The 17,927-nt window shown below is 37.4% G+C and overlaps 1 protein-coding gene across 22 annotated transcripts in view; it reads right to left on the reverse strand.

Moving 5' to 3' along the window:
- The window catches only part of PTPN20 (protein tyrosine phosphatase non-receptor type 20), a 114,916-nt gene that overhangs the window by 90,071 nt on the left and 6,918 nt on the right, over nucleotides 1-17,927 (reverse strand). For all 22 annotated transcript variants that reach the window (XR_005380338.1, XR_005380343.1, XR_005380340.1 and 19 more), the window contains one exon: nucleotides 5,406-5,558. Coding sequence is in view for 15 of the 22 variants with exons in the window: in XM_038577997.1 (XP_038433925.1) it covers nucleotides 5,406-5,558 (153 nt within the window). In the remaining 7 variants the exon portion in view is untranslated. The remainder of the gene's footprint in view (nucleotides 1-5,405; nucleotides 5,559-17,927) is intronic.

Raw genomic sequence — 17,927 nt, forward strand, 5'->3', positions numbered from 1 at the left:
TGTGTGTGGCTCTGTGGCTCTTTGACTACTAGTAAGTAGTCCTTGTTGTATGAAAATTCAGAGAGAGAGGGAGACACATACACATTGTCCTTTGAGAACTTCCCAAAGTCTGTAGCTCTTTTCTCGGGTGGTCAATTTCCCCCAGGGAGAAATCCCCTGGTTTCCTGCCTGGGGAATAGAAACCTAACTGCCAGCCTTGCTGAGAGCTTAATGGAAGGAAAAAGGGCAGTTGAGGGGAAGGAGGGAGGAAGAGCCTTAACCTGTGTCAAGTACAGCCTTTTAACTACTTTACCATTTTCAGTCTAGCTGCCCCACTCCCACTCCCAGCTCAGCCAGCCTCCCATCCAAAACAGCTCCTCCATCTTCACCTCCATAGAGTAAGCCTCCTGTGTGGTCTGTTGAGGGGAGAAGAGAACAGTATCTTGCTGCTCAGCCTAAGAGAAGAAACCTAGAGTGTCTAAAAAGTTCTAAGATAGGCCAAATAATTATCCTGTTTCACTCAGCACCTCCAATGCCTGAGCATTTCAGAGTTCTATGCAGAAATCTGACAGTTTCTAATTGGCAGTTTCTCCCACCCCACTTCTTCCTGGTAGTTGGGTTTCTTCTCTGCTCTGCTAAAAGCATTGCCCACCTCCTTTCCATTTTCCAAAATGCTTAGCCTTTTTCATCAGCTAATGTCTTCTCTTTTGTCAAGACGTTTTTGTAGGTTTACATCTTTTCTGTCCTTCATTACCTCTTCAATAGGATTTCTAGAGAGAGCATACACTGAAGCATGTGCTCAGTACTTTGCCTTCTTCAGTTCCTTTTCCAAATCTGCTGCAATTGCTATAGTACCTTTCTGATATCACTATTATAGGATTAGCATTTGTATTATAATTTACCTGCATACAAATTTCCACAGTATATTGTAATCTCCTTGGAGAGACCATGCTTTCTTTACTTCCCTACTTCTAACCCAGAATACAGTGCCCAGGCCAGAACATGTACTAGATAAATGTCCACAGAACAATGAATTTTGTTATCAATTGTCATTGTGTGATCCATTTTATCACATGTTTCTCTAGCAATAAGAGTACTTTTCCCAGGTTTGGACAAATACAAGGTGTTGGGCAATGTGGAAAGCTTTTCTGTTGGGATGGTGGGGGAATGCCCTTTCATCATGGATTCTTGATTACTTCAAAACTATGAAAATCCCTTGGCCAGAAGAAGAGTCCAAATCAGAATCAAAGAAGAAAAACAATAGGTCAGAACTGGAAAAGGTGTTTTAGGCATCAGTTCAAGGAATGAAATACGAAATAGAAAGCAGGAGTAAGTCATACAAGGCATATAAGGCCATAAATTAATGAGGCCCATGAAAAATGAAAAGACATCAGAGACCCATTTTTATGGGTGTTCATGTGTGGCTTAGGCACAGATGTGAATGTTTAAAAGAACCAGGATGGACAGAACATCCACTGTCCCAACCTACTCATTCCTAGATTCCCTAGCCTTGGGATAAAGCAAGGTGTCCCCTTTTTTGCCCAGTCTGAAATTCCGTCCCTAACAAAGTCTAAGCTTCAAGTTCCTATGCATTCCTTCGGTGCTCAGCCTTTTTCCTTGGCTCAGGCCCTGGAGCAGGCCTAGAGGAGGCTGTTTGTAGAGCATGTCCTGAAAGTGCTGGTGCATGGCAATATCCATGGGCACATGGGGATGGTCAGGAAAAATAAAAGACAGGGAGAATGTGAACAAATGAACTTATAGTAGTAGAGAGGTGGTAACCTTTATTACTTCAGTGATTCAGGAAGAATCCAGAATGTGGTTTCTTGAAGGGTAACATGATAGAGATTTCATGGGAGTTGAGCAAGTCTAGGTTGCTTGTGGGATTTTCCCAATGGTGACCATTGCTTATCAGCTGAGGCCTAGGATCAGCTCCTGGTGTATTTATATCCTATACATCCTTCTTGTGGATGGAGACTCCTCAACCAATGGCCAGGGTCAGGATGGTTCTAGATAGAGAACTAGGAGTGACAGACATAATTACTATAAAAGATACATAGACTGATTTCATAGCCTGCTGTACATTGATTCAGCATTTGGGGGCTATGCAGTCTGTCACTGTACTTACACGAGGCACAAAACCAAAAGTACTTTCCAGTGACTCCTCTAAATACCCTATCTGGCTTATTGATAGGTGGACATGAACTCAGAGGCCTTAAAAAGTACAAAGTACAGATGTTGTTCTTTCTCAGACACATGTGTAGGAAGGTGAGAAAGAAACACCTAGGGAAAGCAGGTATATAGTTCTTGACTACAAGAACTAAAGAAGAACTAGCACAAAAAATCCAGTGTTCTGTTTTGGCATGGACATTTACTCTAATGAGATCTGCGTTCTCTTCTAGGATACATAGGAACTAACAGAGAGTAACATAAACCCTGGATGAGCTATCTCAGGTCCCACATCATTCTGTATAATGCACATTCTAGTGGGCCTGATGCAACAAGATGACCAGAAATTTCAGGTCACTGTGGTTGGGTTTTAAGGAGCCTAAAACAGGAAGAAGGCTGAGGATCGTCAAATAGACTTTGCCAATGGGACATGTAAATGGCTAGTAAGCTAGTCAAACCAGTAAATGAATCTCCCAAGTACTCTACCACTTGCAGAGTCATAGAAGGATGGCTTCTGACATCAGCAAGCATTGCTAAGTTCAAGTGCCTATTCTGCTTTGCAATGGGATTCCACGGGAGGTTCTATGGCCACCAGGTGCTCCAAGGAAAGAATTTCCTAGGATTTGGCAGTTTGGGTCATCCTAATCTTAGAGTCGCCAGGAAGAAGAGCATTTACCCTATTGGGATGAGGAAAGCTTCTTCTTGATCCAGGGCTGCTCTAGACTGCTCTAGTTAGAAGCTGGTTTAACCTGTCTTCTTAGTGAAACTCAGTTCTTAAAGATCATCTCATCCTTTCCTAAGGGCTCACAAACTGTTTGGTAATAGAAATCTGCCACAAATCAAATCTGCTAATCTGTCATTTCTTAAAGGACAACATATTATAGAAACTACAGATCAGTAGTACCTCTTCTATTTTCTGCTTTCTTCCACCACTAAAAGCAACTCTGTAATAATGTTTACCAACATTTATTAAACATATACAATATACAAAGCACTGAGTGTGCTTAAGCAGAAAGAAAAGATTCGATTTGGGGGGGTTAACAATCACTTTTTATTTTTTATTTTTTTACAAATTTATTTTTTATTGGTGTTCAATTTGCCAACATATAGAATAACACCCAGTGCTCATCCCGTCAAGTACCCACCTCAGTGCCCATCACCCAGTCACCCCCACCCCCACCCACCTCCCCTTCCACCACCCCTAGTTCGTTTCCCAGAGAAAGACTCGATTTTTATCCTCCAGAAGTCTCTCCTTCAATAGGGAAGTATAGAAATAACTATAATGTGAGAGAATAAAACAAGCACTCTGATAAGGATATAAATAAAGGCTTAAGGAAGCCCAGAAAAGAGAATAAAAATTCCAGCTGGAATTCCATGAAAACTATAAATGCTTTTAATAAGTGATTTTGGAACTATGTCTGTGGCTAAAGATTTTAATTCATTTAAAGTAACTGGTTCTTGCTCTGTGTCTCTTATTGTGGACTTTAAATCCGTCAATAAAGGGGCACCTGGGTGGCTCAATCAGTTAAGCATCTGCCTTTGGCTCAGGTCATGATCTCGGGGTCCTGGGATTGAGTACCACGGTGGGCTCCCAGCTTGGCAGGGAGTCTGCTTCTCCCTCTCCTCTGCCTTTCCTACTGCTTGTGCTCTCTAGCCCTCTCAAATGAATAAATAAAAAATCTTTTTAAAAAATCCACCAACGTGTGTAACTTTTCAGTTTTGCGAAGCATACTCTTTCCTTGAGAAAAGAGACCATTCACTAGGTGGCAATAAAGAACAAAGCTATAAATTACCATATATATTTAGAATCTAAAAAGTTCTGCCAAAAAAATATGACAATTGCTACTTTCATTATAATTTCTTTTAAGGAAACCCACCCAGTTTGGTCACTTGCATAATAATTGCAAAGGTCTTAAGTAAATCAGTGCCTCAACTATCTTTTTGTGTACTGTTTTGGCCCTTTTCACAAAATCTAAAATAAAGGAATGGAGTGTTTGGGACATAAAATAGGAAAAAAACAGATTTAAAATTCTATTTAAAAAGACTCCAGTAAAGACTTATAATTTGATCAGATTCTTTTTTATCAGATTCTTAAGTAGAAGGTCAGAAGACAGACAATTGATGGAACCATTAGTTCAGAGTTATCTCAAAAAGGAAAAAGCAGCAAGCAGATTTTTTAAAAATCAAGTTACACAAAATGAAATAAATGGTCCTAAGCAGTAATCATATAAATGGAAGAGAAAAGGAGGCTCAAGATAGCATTTCATAGCAACTAAATTATCTTCTTGCTATAACAACACCAAAGGGGGGTTACAGTTCAACTGGTATACTACTGGTAATAAGATTAACATTTTCTGGAAAATAATGTGGCAATAGAGAGCAAAAGCATTGTAAAATTCAGACCCATTAGCTCAAGGATCCCAATCCTGAAAATTTATCATAAAGACATACTTCAACCCAAGAATAGAACCTGTCAATGTTAACATATTATCAATAGTAATGTCTATGATAGAAGAAAAAAACTGGAAACAACATATGTGCTGAGATAAGTAGTATCACAATGAGAAATCAAGCTGCTTCTAGGTCCTTCAGGATGTAGACAGGACCAGAAGGACTCCTGGAGTCAGAGCTGCAAGACCAGAGAAATAGCCCAGCAAGGACTGCCCTATGTAGAGCTCTGGCTTAGCCCTCTGAGGGAGGGAGCAACACTGAGGACAAGGAGGGCAGGAGAGAAGAGGGAGCAGCTGCTGAGCTGAACATGGAAAGAATGAGGAAAGGTCTAAGAGAAACTTTGAAAAATCATGGCAAGCTGCTAATGTCGGAGACAAGACAATGACAGTATGGGTCACCTGGAGACAGTGGCATCTCATTAAAACACTGTGTTAGTATTATATACCAAAAGCCTTCCTCCTTGTGTGTTTGTGCTTGTTTGTATTTTCCAGACTATCTGCAATAAATGTTATATTTATTACTATATATACAATTACATTACATGCTGTATATATAACATATTATTTACATAATTGGAAAAATGTTATTCTTTGGAAAGAATAAAATACAACACAAGAATCTCATCCTCACTATTCTGTGACAGCTTATTAGATGTGCACAATCCTACATTTCTGCACATACCCAGTGAATCAGAATCTGCAGGTTAACAAGTCACAGGTGGTTCCCACATGTATTTATAGTCTGAGAAGCACTGCATTGCTTCCTCCTGCTTCTCACACCCCCCAAAGTGTACGAGCATGAGAACTTACCAGACTCTGCTGTAGCCTTCCTGGGTGCAGACATGTTGTCCCCATGCCCAGATGAGATGGGTAAAAGGCTTCTGCAGGTACTGAGCTTTGTGCCCCAAGAGTTAGGCAGAAGGTCTGATTAGAGCCTGGGGCCTGCATACAACTGTTGTTCACCTGGTTGAACACACAATGCAAATTTCTATTAGACAACTCGAGTTTTCACAGCTTTAACAGATTATTACTGATATTTAATCAGTCACTGTCACTCAGTGATTTAACTCTTTTAATGCCACACTTATGCTAAACTAGGTGTTGGGGATTCAACATTGAATGGATAAGAACTTACTACAGACCCTGTCTTCAAGTAGTTCATGTTCAAGCTATCAAAAATCCTCAGATAGAATAGCATTTTTTTCTCTTCTAATCTTTGTCATAATAGGCCTATAAAATCATGTTATGTTGTTTCCACTGGTTAAAAACCTAGAATATTTTTTGTCCACAACCTCTCCATTAGCTACCTGCAAATGATACTGGATTACTGTAGTTGAAATCTAAAAGTTAATGTTTTGAAACATATTTTTTAAAACTTTGAGATATAGGATCTTAATAAAGATTATTTGAAACATGTATGTAAGGCAAATAGGTAGTATGTCATCTTAACACGATATGATGATCGTTAACAGGCTCTGCCAAGGATTATTCAGTTATGTAGAGAATTGTACCTTCAACTAATTGTTTAAATCCTAGACTTAGTAAAATTACATGTTTCTGCTAATTAGGTGCCAAAATAAACAATCTTCTGTTTGTTTCATTCATGACATAAATTGCTTTGGCACATTACTTCAAACCTCCTCAACATCGGGTCCATCTGCTTGTTCATCTGGCTGTTCTTGCTTTTTATCTTACCTTTTACCTTCCTCTCTCTTTTTAGGAAATATGTCTGTAATTACAAAAGAGTGCCTATTTCAAAATATATAGTTCCTGTACCCTTTAATCAATAGACCTTGGCACTGGAGGGTATTATGCTGAGTGAAATAAGTCAATCGGAGAAGAACAAACATTATATGGTCTCATTCATTTGGGGAATATAAAAGTGAAAGGGAATAAAGGGGAAAGGAGAAAAAATAAGTGGGAAATATCAGAAAGGGAGACAGAACATGAAAGACTCCTAACTCTGGAAAACGAACTAGGGGTGGTGGAAGGGGAGGTGGGCGGGGGGTGGGGGTGACTGGGTGATGGGCACTGAGGTGGGCACTTGACGAGATGAGCACTGGGTGTTATTCTATATGTTGACAAATTGAACACCAATAAAAAATAAATTTATAAAAAAATAGACCTTGAGCAATATAACCCAAGAAACTATTTCTTTAAAGGGTGCAGTCATGAACATACACACATTATATATGTGTACAGAGAAGAGTTGATGTAGCAGGCCTGAGGCTGCTACATTTAGAAAAACCTACTTACAAGGGTGGCCCTTGGCTGTCATCTGGGAAATTGCTTGGGAAAACTTTCCCTGAGAAGAGTTGGCTCATTGTGCCTACACAGAACAAATGATGTGGTGTACGCTGAACACCTGATTTCTTTATGGGTATGTGGAATTTTAATGACCACCATCAGTTACACAAATACTGTGTGCTTCCATGACTGACTCCCATGAAAGACCCTCAATTCCTAGCCTCAGGTGAGCTTCCTTGGTAGAAAACAAGACAACTTGTTGCTGGGGGAATTAAGTACATTCTGTATGACCTCACTGAGAGAAGACTCTGGAAAGGTTGCACCTGGTTTCTACCTACAAAGGACTGAATTTTTGTGTCCCTCCAAAATTTATACATTTAAACTTTAATTCCAATGTGATGGTATTTGGAAGTGGGGTCTTTAGGAAGTAATTAGGTCATGAGAGTGGAACTCTTGTTAACAAGATTGCTGCCCTTATAAGAAGACCAGAGAGCCAAGTACAGCTCTCTTTCCAACATGTGAGGATACAACAAAAAGATGGCAGTCTGCAACCTGGAAGAGTCCTCACCAAAACGTGACCGTGCTGATACCCTAATCTTGGATTTGTAGCACCCAAAACTATGAGAAATAAATGTTTGCTGTTTAAGCTACTCGGTTTCTGGTATTTTGTTGTAACAGCCTCAAGTCACCAAGAGGAAAATTGGTACTGAGAAGTAGGGGTGCTGCTACATTGGTAATGCGTGGAGGCTGAAAGAGTCTGAGGTACACACCAGGAAAGGTCTAGACTGCCATGAAAGGATACTTAAAGGCAATTCTGGTAAGAGCTCAGGAAGATAAGGAGAGCACTATAGACAAAGCTTCCACTTTCTTAGAGAACACCTAAGTCTCCATGAATAGAATTTTGGTAGAAATGTGGATGGTAAAGGTGATTTTGATGAAGTCTCAGACTAATTGAAATGAGGAATAGGTCACTGCACAATGTTAAAGAATCAGTGGGAAAAGGTAGGTAGATAACATACATGAGCAGGTGGAAAATTTTAGGAGGGGGGCAGAATCTACTTTAAAAAATCAAATGGAAATACTAGAAATAAAAACAGTATCAGAGATAAAGGATTTCTTAAATTGAGCTATTCAGAAGACTGAACACAGCTGAAGAAAAAAACTAAGCTTCAAGATAGGTAAATATAAATTATCCAAAATGAAACAAGCAGATGAGTGAAAATCAGATCATTCAAAAGTCATAGAACATTATCAAATGGCCTAATTTCTGTATAATTGAAGCCACCAAAAGAGAATAATTGAGAAATTTCCATAATTAATATGATACAAAATCACAATTCAAATAAATGCTCAGAACCCCAAGTAGCGGGAAGGGATATGGACTACACATATCACAGTCCAAGTGCTGAAAAACAAAGATATTAAGAAAAAAATCTTAGAGGTATCTAGATAAAAAGGAAAATTGCAAGATACTTCTTAGCAAAAATGATTCAAGCCAGAAGACAATAGAATGACTTCTTTAAAATGCTGATGGATAACTGTCATCCCAGAATTTCATTTCTGCCACAAGCATCTTTCAATTTTGAGGTCAAAATAAAGAAAAAAAAAAGAAAGAAAGTACAGAAAATTAAAGAAAAAATACAGAAATATAAAGATAAATATACAAAAAGAAAAAACAAACAGAATTCTGTGTCATCATCTTAGCACTAAAAGAAATGTTAAAGGGAGCTCTTCAAGAAGAAAAGGTGTGAGGGACGCCTGGGTTGAGTGTCTGCCTTTGGCTCAGGGCATGATCCTGGGGTCCTGGGATTGAGTCCCACATCGGGCTCCCTGCAAGTAGGATAAATAATAAATAAATAAAATATTTTAAAAAAAGAAGGAGTGTGACACACATGTAAATTTGAAGCTAAATATACATTAAACATGTGAAAAATACTAGAAATGGTAAAAATTAAAAAGAATGTATGTCTTTAAAAGATCATAGCTAGGAAATCATCACTCCCATCCTCAGAAGAAAAAGGCTGAAGAATGTAAAAACCAATGATTTTTCTTAGATCCACCAGAGAATTGAGGTGGCAAAGCAAATTATCACCCCAAATCTGGAGAGAGAGGCAAATACAGGGAAGCAAAGCTGAGATCAGCTTACTTACAACAGAAGGTACCAGAGCCAGTAAGGGGTAGGAAGAATTAAACAGTAAGTTTTACAAAGTGTTAGAGGCTGAGTGTAGACTACTTTGGAAGTGAAAAACCCCTGAGGTGAAGGTTGTCAAAAGATACTGACTTGCAATTATAAAATACATAAGCCCTGGAGATATAATGTACAGCAGGTAACCAGAGTCAATAATTCTATACTGCATATTTGAAAGTTGCTCAGAGAGTAGTTCTGAAAAGTTCTTACCACAAGAAAAAATATTAGAACTGTGTGGTGATGGATATCATTTAATCTTACTAAATGGTGGTGATTTCTCAACATATACAAATATTGAATCATTATGTTGTTCATCTGAAATTAATATAATGTTATAGGCCAATTATATAAATTCTTTAAAAATGGGCAAAATATAGACATTCGCCCAAAACAGGTAAAGAAATTGCCAGTAAACATGTGAAAAGTTGCAACATGAATAAGTAACAGGAAAATGCAAAATAAAACTGCAATAAGATACCACTACTTCCCACACAAGAAAGCCCAAAACTAAAAAGGCTACAAATTGGAAATGTTGACAATGATTTGGAAAAGTTATGTATTCTCATGTATAGTTGGAGAATGTAAAATGATACAAATGCTTTTAAATCAAGTGTGGCAGTTTCTTTTTATATTAAGCATATACTTACCACAGAAGTAGCACATTCACTCTTAGATATTTACAAAGGAAAATTTATTAAGTGAAAGGAAAACCTAGATACCCACAGAAACTTCCTCATCAATGTTCATAGCAGAGCTTTTCATAATAATTACAACCTTAAAACAGTCCAGATGCTCCTCATTGGATGAATGTATAATCATATAATGGAATGAAATATAGTTCCAAAATAAAAAAGGAGTGGGGGAAAGAACTCAATAACTAAGGGTCCCTACTTACAGGGGCCCCAATACTTGTATGGATTTTAGCTCCAGGAACTCCACCAGGTTCTCATGAGGAAAAATATTTTTAAATATATATATAACCTGTGCTTTAGATGAGAGAGAGGAGAACAGAGCAACCATTTTGCATTGTTCCTAAACTCTCCAAGATAATGGCCTGCAGTCCTAGGAAAAGTACTTGACTAGAGCCTTATCTGACCTCGAGGAAGAGCAATGGGCAACTCTAGGCTCCTCTAGCCACGTGCCTTATGTAAAAAGGAAAAAAAGAGAGACTAAAAACATTTCAGAAAGTTGCAACCCAAGGACTTCACACCCACAAAGAAATGAGATCTAATCATAAGATTAAACAATGCTTTTCCTCCTCAAAACCCTACCATCTCAATTAGGCTTCAGTATGTTAGCAGGGGATTATAACTGAAAAAGTTGCAAGTCACAAACTCTATTTAAGGAGGAATTCTTAGGAAGACCTAAAGTCAAAAAAAGGTAGGGAAAGATTAAAAAAAAAAGATATTAGAAGAAACTGCAATCCCTGGCACTTACAGCTTTGGAAACATTACACAGAGTCCAGCTCCTAGCCAGAATGACAAAAACCTCATTCTAAGTACCTACCTCAGTTCCTACTATGCTAATACTATGTCTTGCTTTCAACAAAACTTACAAAACATTCTAAACAAGCAAAAGTAAAATCCCACTATCTGAGGAGACAAAGCAAATATCAGAACTACATTCATACATGACACATATATTGATTGAAATTATCAGGTAGGGATTTAATATAACAAGAGCTCTGACCAAAAAAAAAAGTAAATAATGTACAAGAACAGATGAGTAATGTATACAAAGAGATGGAAATTCTAAAAAGAATAAAAGGAAATGCTCAAAGCTGAAATCATTACAACATAAATGAAGAATGCTTTTGATGAACTCAGCACAAACTGGACATGGCTGTGAAATGAGCCAAGTGAGCTTGAAGATATGTCAACATAAACTTCCCAAACTGAAAAGAAAGAAAAAAGAAAGGGTGGGTAAGGAACAGAACAAAATATATAACAACTACTGGACAATTCAAAAAGTATAATGTATGTATGATGGGAATGCCACAAGGAGAATAAAGGAAGGAAAAAAGCAGGAAAGGAGGGAGAAAGGGAGGGAGGGAAGAAGGAAGGCACAGAAATACTTGAAGCAAAATTAATCAAGAATTCCCCCAAAATTAGTAACAGACATCAGACCAAAGACCCAAGAGGCTCAGAGAACACCAAGGAGGATAAATACCCAAAGCATATAATATTCAAATTGCAGAAAACCAAAGACAAAGAGGAAAATCTTGAAAGAAGTGAGAAGAGGGTAAAAATACCTATAGGGGAACAAGAGTAAGAATTACATCAGATTTCTCATCAGAAACCACACAATCAAGACTATAGAGTGAAGTACTTTAAATGTTGAAAGGAAAAAATCCAAATTTAGAATTCTGTATCCAGTGAAATTATCCTTCCAATGTGAAGGAGAAACAGACTTTCTCAAACAAACAAAAACTGGGAGACTTTGCCACTAGCAGATCGTCTTTGCAGGAAATTGTAAAGTTCTTCAAAGAAAAAGAAAAGGAAAAGGAAAGGTCAAAAACCAAGAGGCACAGTAACAAAGGACATCACAGAAGGAATAAATGAAGGTGAAATAGAATTGTTTCTTTTTCTTATTCCTAATTGATCTAATAACTTTCAAAGTAATAAACCCAGCAATGTACTGGGTGATTATAGCATATGGATAAATGAAATGACAACAATATTATAAGGGATAAGAGGGAAAAACTGAGGCTAGTATGTAATAAGATTATTGGAATGCCCATGAAACAGCATAATCTTATTTGAATGTGGACTTATATTTATTATAAACGTTTACTACAAACACTAGGGTAATAACTAAAAAATTATTTTTTTAATTAAGAGAAGAAAAAATGATTTACCATAAATTACTGACCATGAAATGATCAATTAAAATCAGAGAAGGCAAAAAAAAAGTGGGAGAAGATAAAGAAACCAAGAACAAGTATAACAAATAGAAAACAATTATAAATATGATAGACATTAACTCCACTACATTATTATCACTTTATATGTGAATAGTCTAGTAAATACATTCACATGTCAGAGTAGATTTTTAAAAGACCCAAATACAAGTTGTCTAGAAGAATCCCACTTTAGGGGTGCTCGGGTGGCTCAGCCACTTAGGCATCCGACCCTTGATTTTGGCTCATGTCATTATTTCGGGGTCATGGGATCAAGCTCTGCATCAGGTTGTGCTGGGTATAGAGCCTGCTGGAGATTCTCTCTCTCTCTATCTCTCTATCTCTCTCTCTCTCCCCTTCTGCCCCTCCCCTTCACCCTCAAAAAAATAAAAAGAGCCCCACTTTAAATATGAAGGCAAAGATAAATTTTTTAGAAAGGAAAAGAAATAGATGTAGGATGTTAACACTACTCAAAAGAAAGCTAGAGAGTATCTATAGCAATCTCATGCAAAGACTCCAGAACAAGGAAAATTATCAAGGACAAGGAGTGTTACTACATAGTGATAAATCATCCATTCTCCAAGAGGATATAACAATCCTTAACTTGTATGTGGCCTAACAAAAGTATCAAAATATGTGAGGCAAAAAGTAATAAAACTACAAAGAGAAATGAACAAATCCACTATTTTAGTTATAGACTTCAGCACCCTTCTATCAGTAGTTGAAAGATAAGTAAGCAGAAAATCAGTAAGGACACAGTTGAACCAATAAACACCAGCAATCAACTATATCTAATTGACATTTATTTATTGCATACTTCTTTCACAACAGCAGAATAAAAACTCTTCTCAAGCTTACATGGAACATTCACAAAGATAGGTCATATCTCAAGCCATAAAACATGCTAAAATTTAAGAGTACAAAATATGCTCTAAGCCCATTGTGAAATTAAACTAGAAATAAATAATAGAAGGACAGCTGGGGATTAAACAATATGTGATTAGATAACACAGAAGTAAAAGAATTCTCAAGAGAAATTTAAAAATATTTTGAACTAAATAAAAATGGAAATACAACTTATCAAAATTTGTGAGACACAGCAAAAGCAGTGCTTAGAAAGAAATGTAAAGGACTAAATACGTATATTAGAAAGATAAAATCAACCACTAAGCTTCTACCTCAGAAAATAAGAGAAAAGGGAGGAATGTAAACCCAAAATACACAAGAAAAGACAATAAAAATCAGAGCAGAAATAGATGAAATTGATACCACAAAATCAATAGAGAAAATCAATTAAGTAAAAAACTTGTTTTGCAAAGATTAATATAATCAATAAACCAGGATAACAAAATAAGTGAGATGATAGCAATTACTAATATCAGAAATAAAAAGGGGTCATTACTACTGATTCTATGAACATTAGAAGGATAATAGAGGAAATTTGATAACTTAAAGAGATCAATTCTTTATAAAATATAAACTATCAGTGTTCACAAAAGAAAAAGTGGATCATCTGAATTGGCCTATGTCTATTAAAATAAATTAAATAGCTCTTCCCCCAAGCGGCCTGAGATGACCTTCAGAGATGGTTCGCTACTCACTGGACCCAGAATACCCTACAAAATCATGCAAGTCGAGAGGTTCAAATCTTCTGGTTCACTTTAAGAACACACATGAAACTGCTCAGGCCATCAAGGGTATCCATATCTGAAAATCCACCAAGTATCTGAAAGATGTCACTTTGCAGAAGCAGTGTGTGCCATCCCCTTGCTACAATGGTGGAGTTGGCCAAACAGTGGGGCTGGACACAGGGTCGGTGGCCCAAGTAGAGTGCTGAATTTTTACTGCACATGCTTAAAAATGCGGAGAGTAATGCTGAACTTAAGGGTTTAAATTTTTTTTATTTATTTATGACAGTCACACACACACACACACACAGAGGCAGAGAGAGGCAGAGACATAGGCAGAGGGAGAAGCAGGCTCCATGCACCGGGAGCCCGACGTGGGATTTGATCCCGGGTCTCCAGGATCGCGCCCTGGGCCAAAGGCAGGCGCCAAACCGCTGCGCCACCCAGGGATCCCCTGAACTTAAGGGTTTAGATGTAGATTCTCTGGTCATTGAGCACATCCAAGTGAACAAAGCCCCTGAGATGCGACACAGAACCTACAGGGCTCATGGCCGGATTAACCCGTACATGAGCTCTCCCTGCCACATCAAGATGATTCTTACTGATAAAGAGAAGATTGTTCCTAAACCAGAAGAGGAAGTTGCACAGAAGAAAAAGATATCCCAGAAGAAACTGAAGAAACAAAAACTTATAGCCCGGGAGTAAATTCTGCATAGAATAAATGCAAATTTAAAAAATTAATTAATTAAATCAATAAAAACCATACCAATTCTCTCCAATCTCTTCCACAAAACAGAATAGTAGAGAACTCATTCTAAAAAGCTAACATTGCCCTAACATCAAAACCAGGTAAAAACACTAAAAGAAAAGAAAGAAAAAACCCTATAAGCCAAAATCACTCATGAACACAGATACAAAAATCCTCAACAAAAATATTAGTAATTGAATCCAGTAATATATACATATAATTAGACACTCTGACCATTAAAAATTATTCCAGGTATGCAAGGCTGGTTCAACATTTGAAGACCAATTGATGTAATGCAACAAAACAAGCTAAAGAAGAAAAATTATACTAACATATCAATATACACAGAAAAAATATTTAACAAAATCCAAATACATTCACAATAAAAACTCTCAGAAAACTAGGATTGGAGGAGGGGAACTTCCTCAACTTGATAAATAACATCTACAAAAAGTTCTACAGGTAATTTAATGATGATAAACTGGATGCTTTCTTCTAAGATGGGGAACAAGGCAAGGTTGTCCTCTCCCACCACTCCTATTCAAGACCAAATTATACAAGTCCTACCTAACGCATATGACAAGAAAAGGAAATAAAAGACATACAGATTGGAAAGGAAAAAAATAAAACTGTCTTTCGTCTCAGATCACATGATAGTCTATGAAGAAAACCCCCAAGAATCAACAACAAAAGAACTCCTGGAACAAATAAGCAATTACAGCAAGACTGAAGGGTACAAAGTTAACACACAAATATCAATTCCTTTCCTATATATCAGCAATGAAGAAATGGAATCAGAAATAAAAAAATAAATCATTACAATAGCTTCACCTAAAATGAAATACATAGGTATAAATCTAATAAAATAAGTACTGGATATATATGAGGAACTCTACAAAACTGATGAAAGAAAGGAAACATCAACAGTGTCAAAGGGTTCCCTTTCTCCACATCCTCTCCAACATTTGTGGTTTCCTGCCTTGTTAATGTTCCCCATTCTCACTGGTGTGAGGTGGTATCTCATTGTGGTTTTGATTTGTATTTCCCTGATGGCAAGTGATGCGGAGCATTTTCTCATGTGCCTGTTGGCCATGTCTATGTCTTCCTCTGTGAGATTTCTGTTCATGTCTTTTGCCCATTTCATGATTGGATTGGTTGTTTCTTTGCTGTTGAGTTTAATAAGTTCTTTATAGATCTTGGAAACTAGCCCTTTATCTGATGTCATTTGCAAATATCTTCTCCCATTCTGCAGGTTGTCTTTTAGTTTTCTTGACTATATCCTTTGCTGTGCAAAAGCTTCTTATCTTGATGAAGTCCCAATAGTTCATTTTTGCTTTTGTTTCTCTTGCCTTCGTGGATGTATCTTGCAAGAAGTTACTGTGGCCGAGTTCAAGAAGGGTGTTGCCTGTGTTCTCCTCTAGGATTTTGATGGAATCTTGTCTCACATTTAGATCCTTCATCCATTTTGAGTTTATCTTTGTGTATGGTGCAAGGGAGTTGTCTAGTTTCATTCTTCTGCATGTGGATGTCCAGTTTTCCCAGCACCATTTATTGAAGAGACTGTCTTTTTTCCCAGTGGATAGTCTTTCCTCCTTTGTCGAATATTAGTTGATCATAAAGTTGAGGGTCCACTTCTGGATTCTCTATTCTGCTCCATTGATCTATGTGTCTGTTTTTGTGCCAGTACCATACTGTATTGATGATCAGCTTTGTAGTACAACCTGAAACCTGGCATTGTGATGCCTCCAGCTATGGTTTTATTTTTTAACGTTCCCCTGGCTATTTGGCTATTTTTAACATTCCCCTGGCTATCCACACAAATCTTGAGATGATTTGTTCCAACTCTGAAGAAATCCATGGTATTTTGATAGGGATTGCATTAAAAGTGTAAATTGCCCTGGGTAACATTGACATTTTCACAATATTAATTCTTCCAATCCATAAGCATGGAATATTTTTCCATCTCTTTGTGTCTTCCTCGATTTCTTTCAGAAGTGTTCTGTAGTTTTTAGGGTATAGATCCTTTACCTCTTTGGTGAGGTTTATTCCTAGGTATCTTATGCTTTTGGGTGCAATTGTAAATGGGATTGACTCCTTAATTTCTCTTTCTTCAGTCTCATTGTTAGTGTATAGAAATGCCACTGACTTCTGGGCATTGATTTTGTATCCTGCCACACTGCCGAATTGCTGTATGAGTTCTAGCAATCTTGGGGTGGAGGCTTTTGGGATTTATATGTACAGTATCATGTCATTGGTGAAGAGGGAGAGTTTGACTTCTTCTTTGCCAATTTGAATGCCTTTAATGTCTTTTTGTTGTCTAATTACTGAGGCTAGGACTTCCAGCACTATGTTGAATAGCAGTGGTGAGAGTGGACATCCCTGTCTTGTTCCTGATCTTAGGGGAAAGGCTCCCAGGGTTTCCCCATTGAGAATGATATTTGCTATGGGCTTTTTGTAGATGGCTTATAAGATGAAGATGATCATGATGGCATGTTCCCTCTATCCCTACACTCTGAAGTGTTGATCCGGAATAGATGCAGCATTTTGTCAAATGCTTTCTCTGCATCTATTGAGAGGATCATATGATTCTTGTTTTTTGTCTTGCTGGTATGATGAATCACATTGATTGTTTTATGAGTGTTGAACCAGCCTTGCATCCCAGGGACAAATCCTACTTGATCATGGTGAATATTCTTCTTAATGTACTGTTGGATCCTATTAGCTAGTATCTTGTTGAGAATTTTTCTGTGTTTATCAGGGATATTGGTCTATAATTCTTTTTGGTCAGGTCTTTGGTTTTGGAATTAAGGTGATGCTGGCCTCATAGAATGAGTTTGCAAGTATTCCATCTCTTTCTATCTTTCAGCTTTAGTAGAAGATGTACGGTTTCTTCTTTAAACATTTGATAGAATTCCCCTGGGAAGCCATCTGGCCCTGGACTTTTGTCTTGGGAGGTTTGTGATTACTACTTCAATTTCCTCCCTGGCTATCGGCCTGTTCAGGTTTTCTTTCTTCCTATTCCAGTTTTGGTAGTTTCTGGTTTTCCAGAAATGCGTCCATTTCTTCTAGATTGCCTAATTTATTTTCATATAGCTGCTCATAATAAGTTTTTAAAATCGTTTGTATTTCCTTGGTATTGGTGGTGATCTCTCCTTTTTCATGTGTGATTTTATTGAGTCTTTTCTCTTTGTTTTTAATAAGGCTGGCTAATGGTTTATCTATCTTATGAATTCTGTCGAAGAACTAACTCCTGGTTTTGTTGCTCTGTTCCATAGTTCTCCTGGTCTCTATTTCTCGAGTTGTGCTTGAATCTTTATTAATTCTCTTCTTCTGCTGGGTGTAGGATCTATTTGCTGTTTTTTCTCCAGCTCCTTTAGGTGAAAGATTAGCTTTTGTATTTGAGTTCTTTCCAGTTTTTGGATGGATGCTTGTATTGGCAATGTATTTCCTTCTCAGGGCTGCTTTTGTTGTTTCCCAAAGATTTTGAACATTTGTATCTTCATTCTCATTAGTTTCCATGAATCTTGTTAATTCTTCTCTAATTTCCTGGTTGACCCTTTCATCTTTTAGCAGGATGGTCTTTAACCTCCACGTGTTTGAAATCCTTCCAAACTTCTTCTTG

Source organism: Canis lupus, chromosome 28, assembly GCF_011100685.1.
Source record: "Canis lupus familiaris isolate Mischka breed German Shepherd chromosome 28, alternate assembly UU_Cfam_GSD_1.0, whole genome shotgun sequence".
In the NCBI taxonomy this organism is placed as follows: domain Eukaryota; kingdom Metazoa; phylum Chordata; class Mammalia; order Carnivora; family Canidae; genus Canis; species Canis lupus.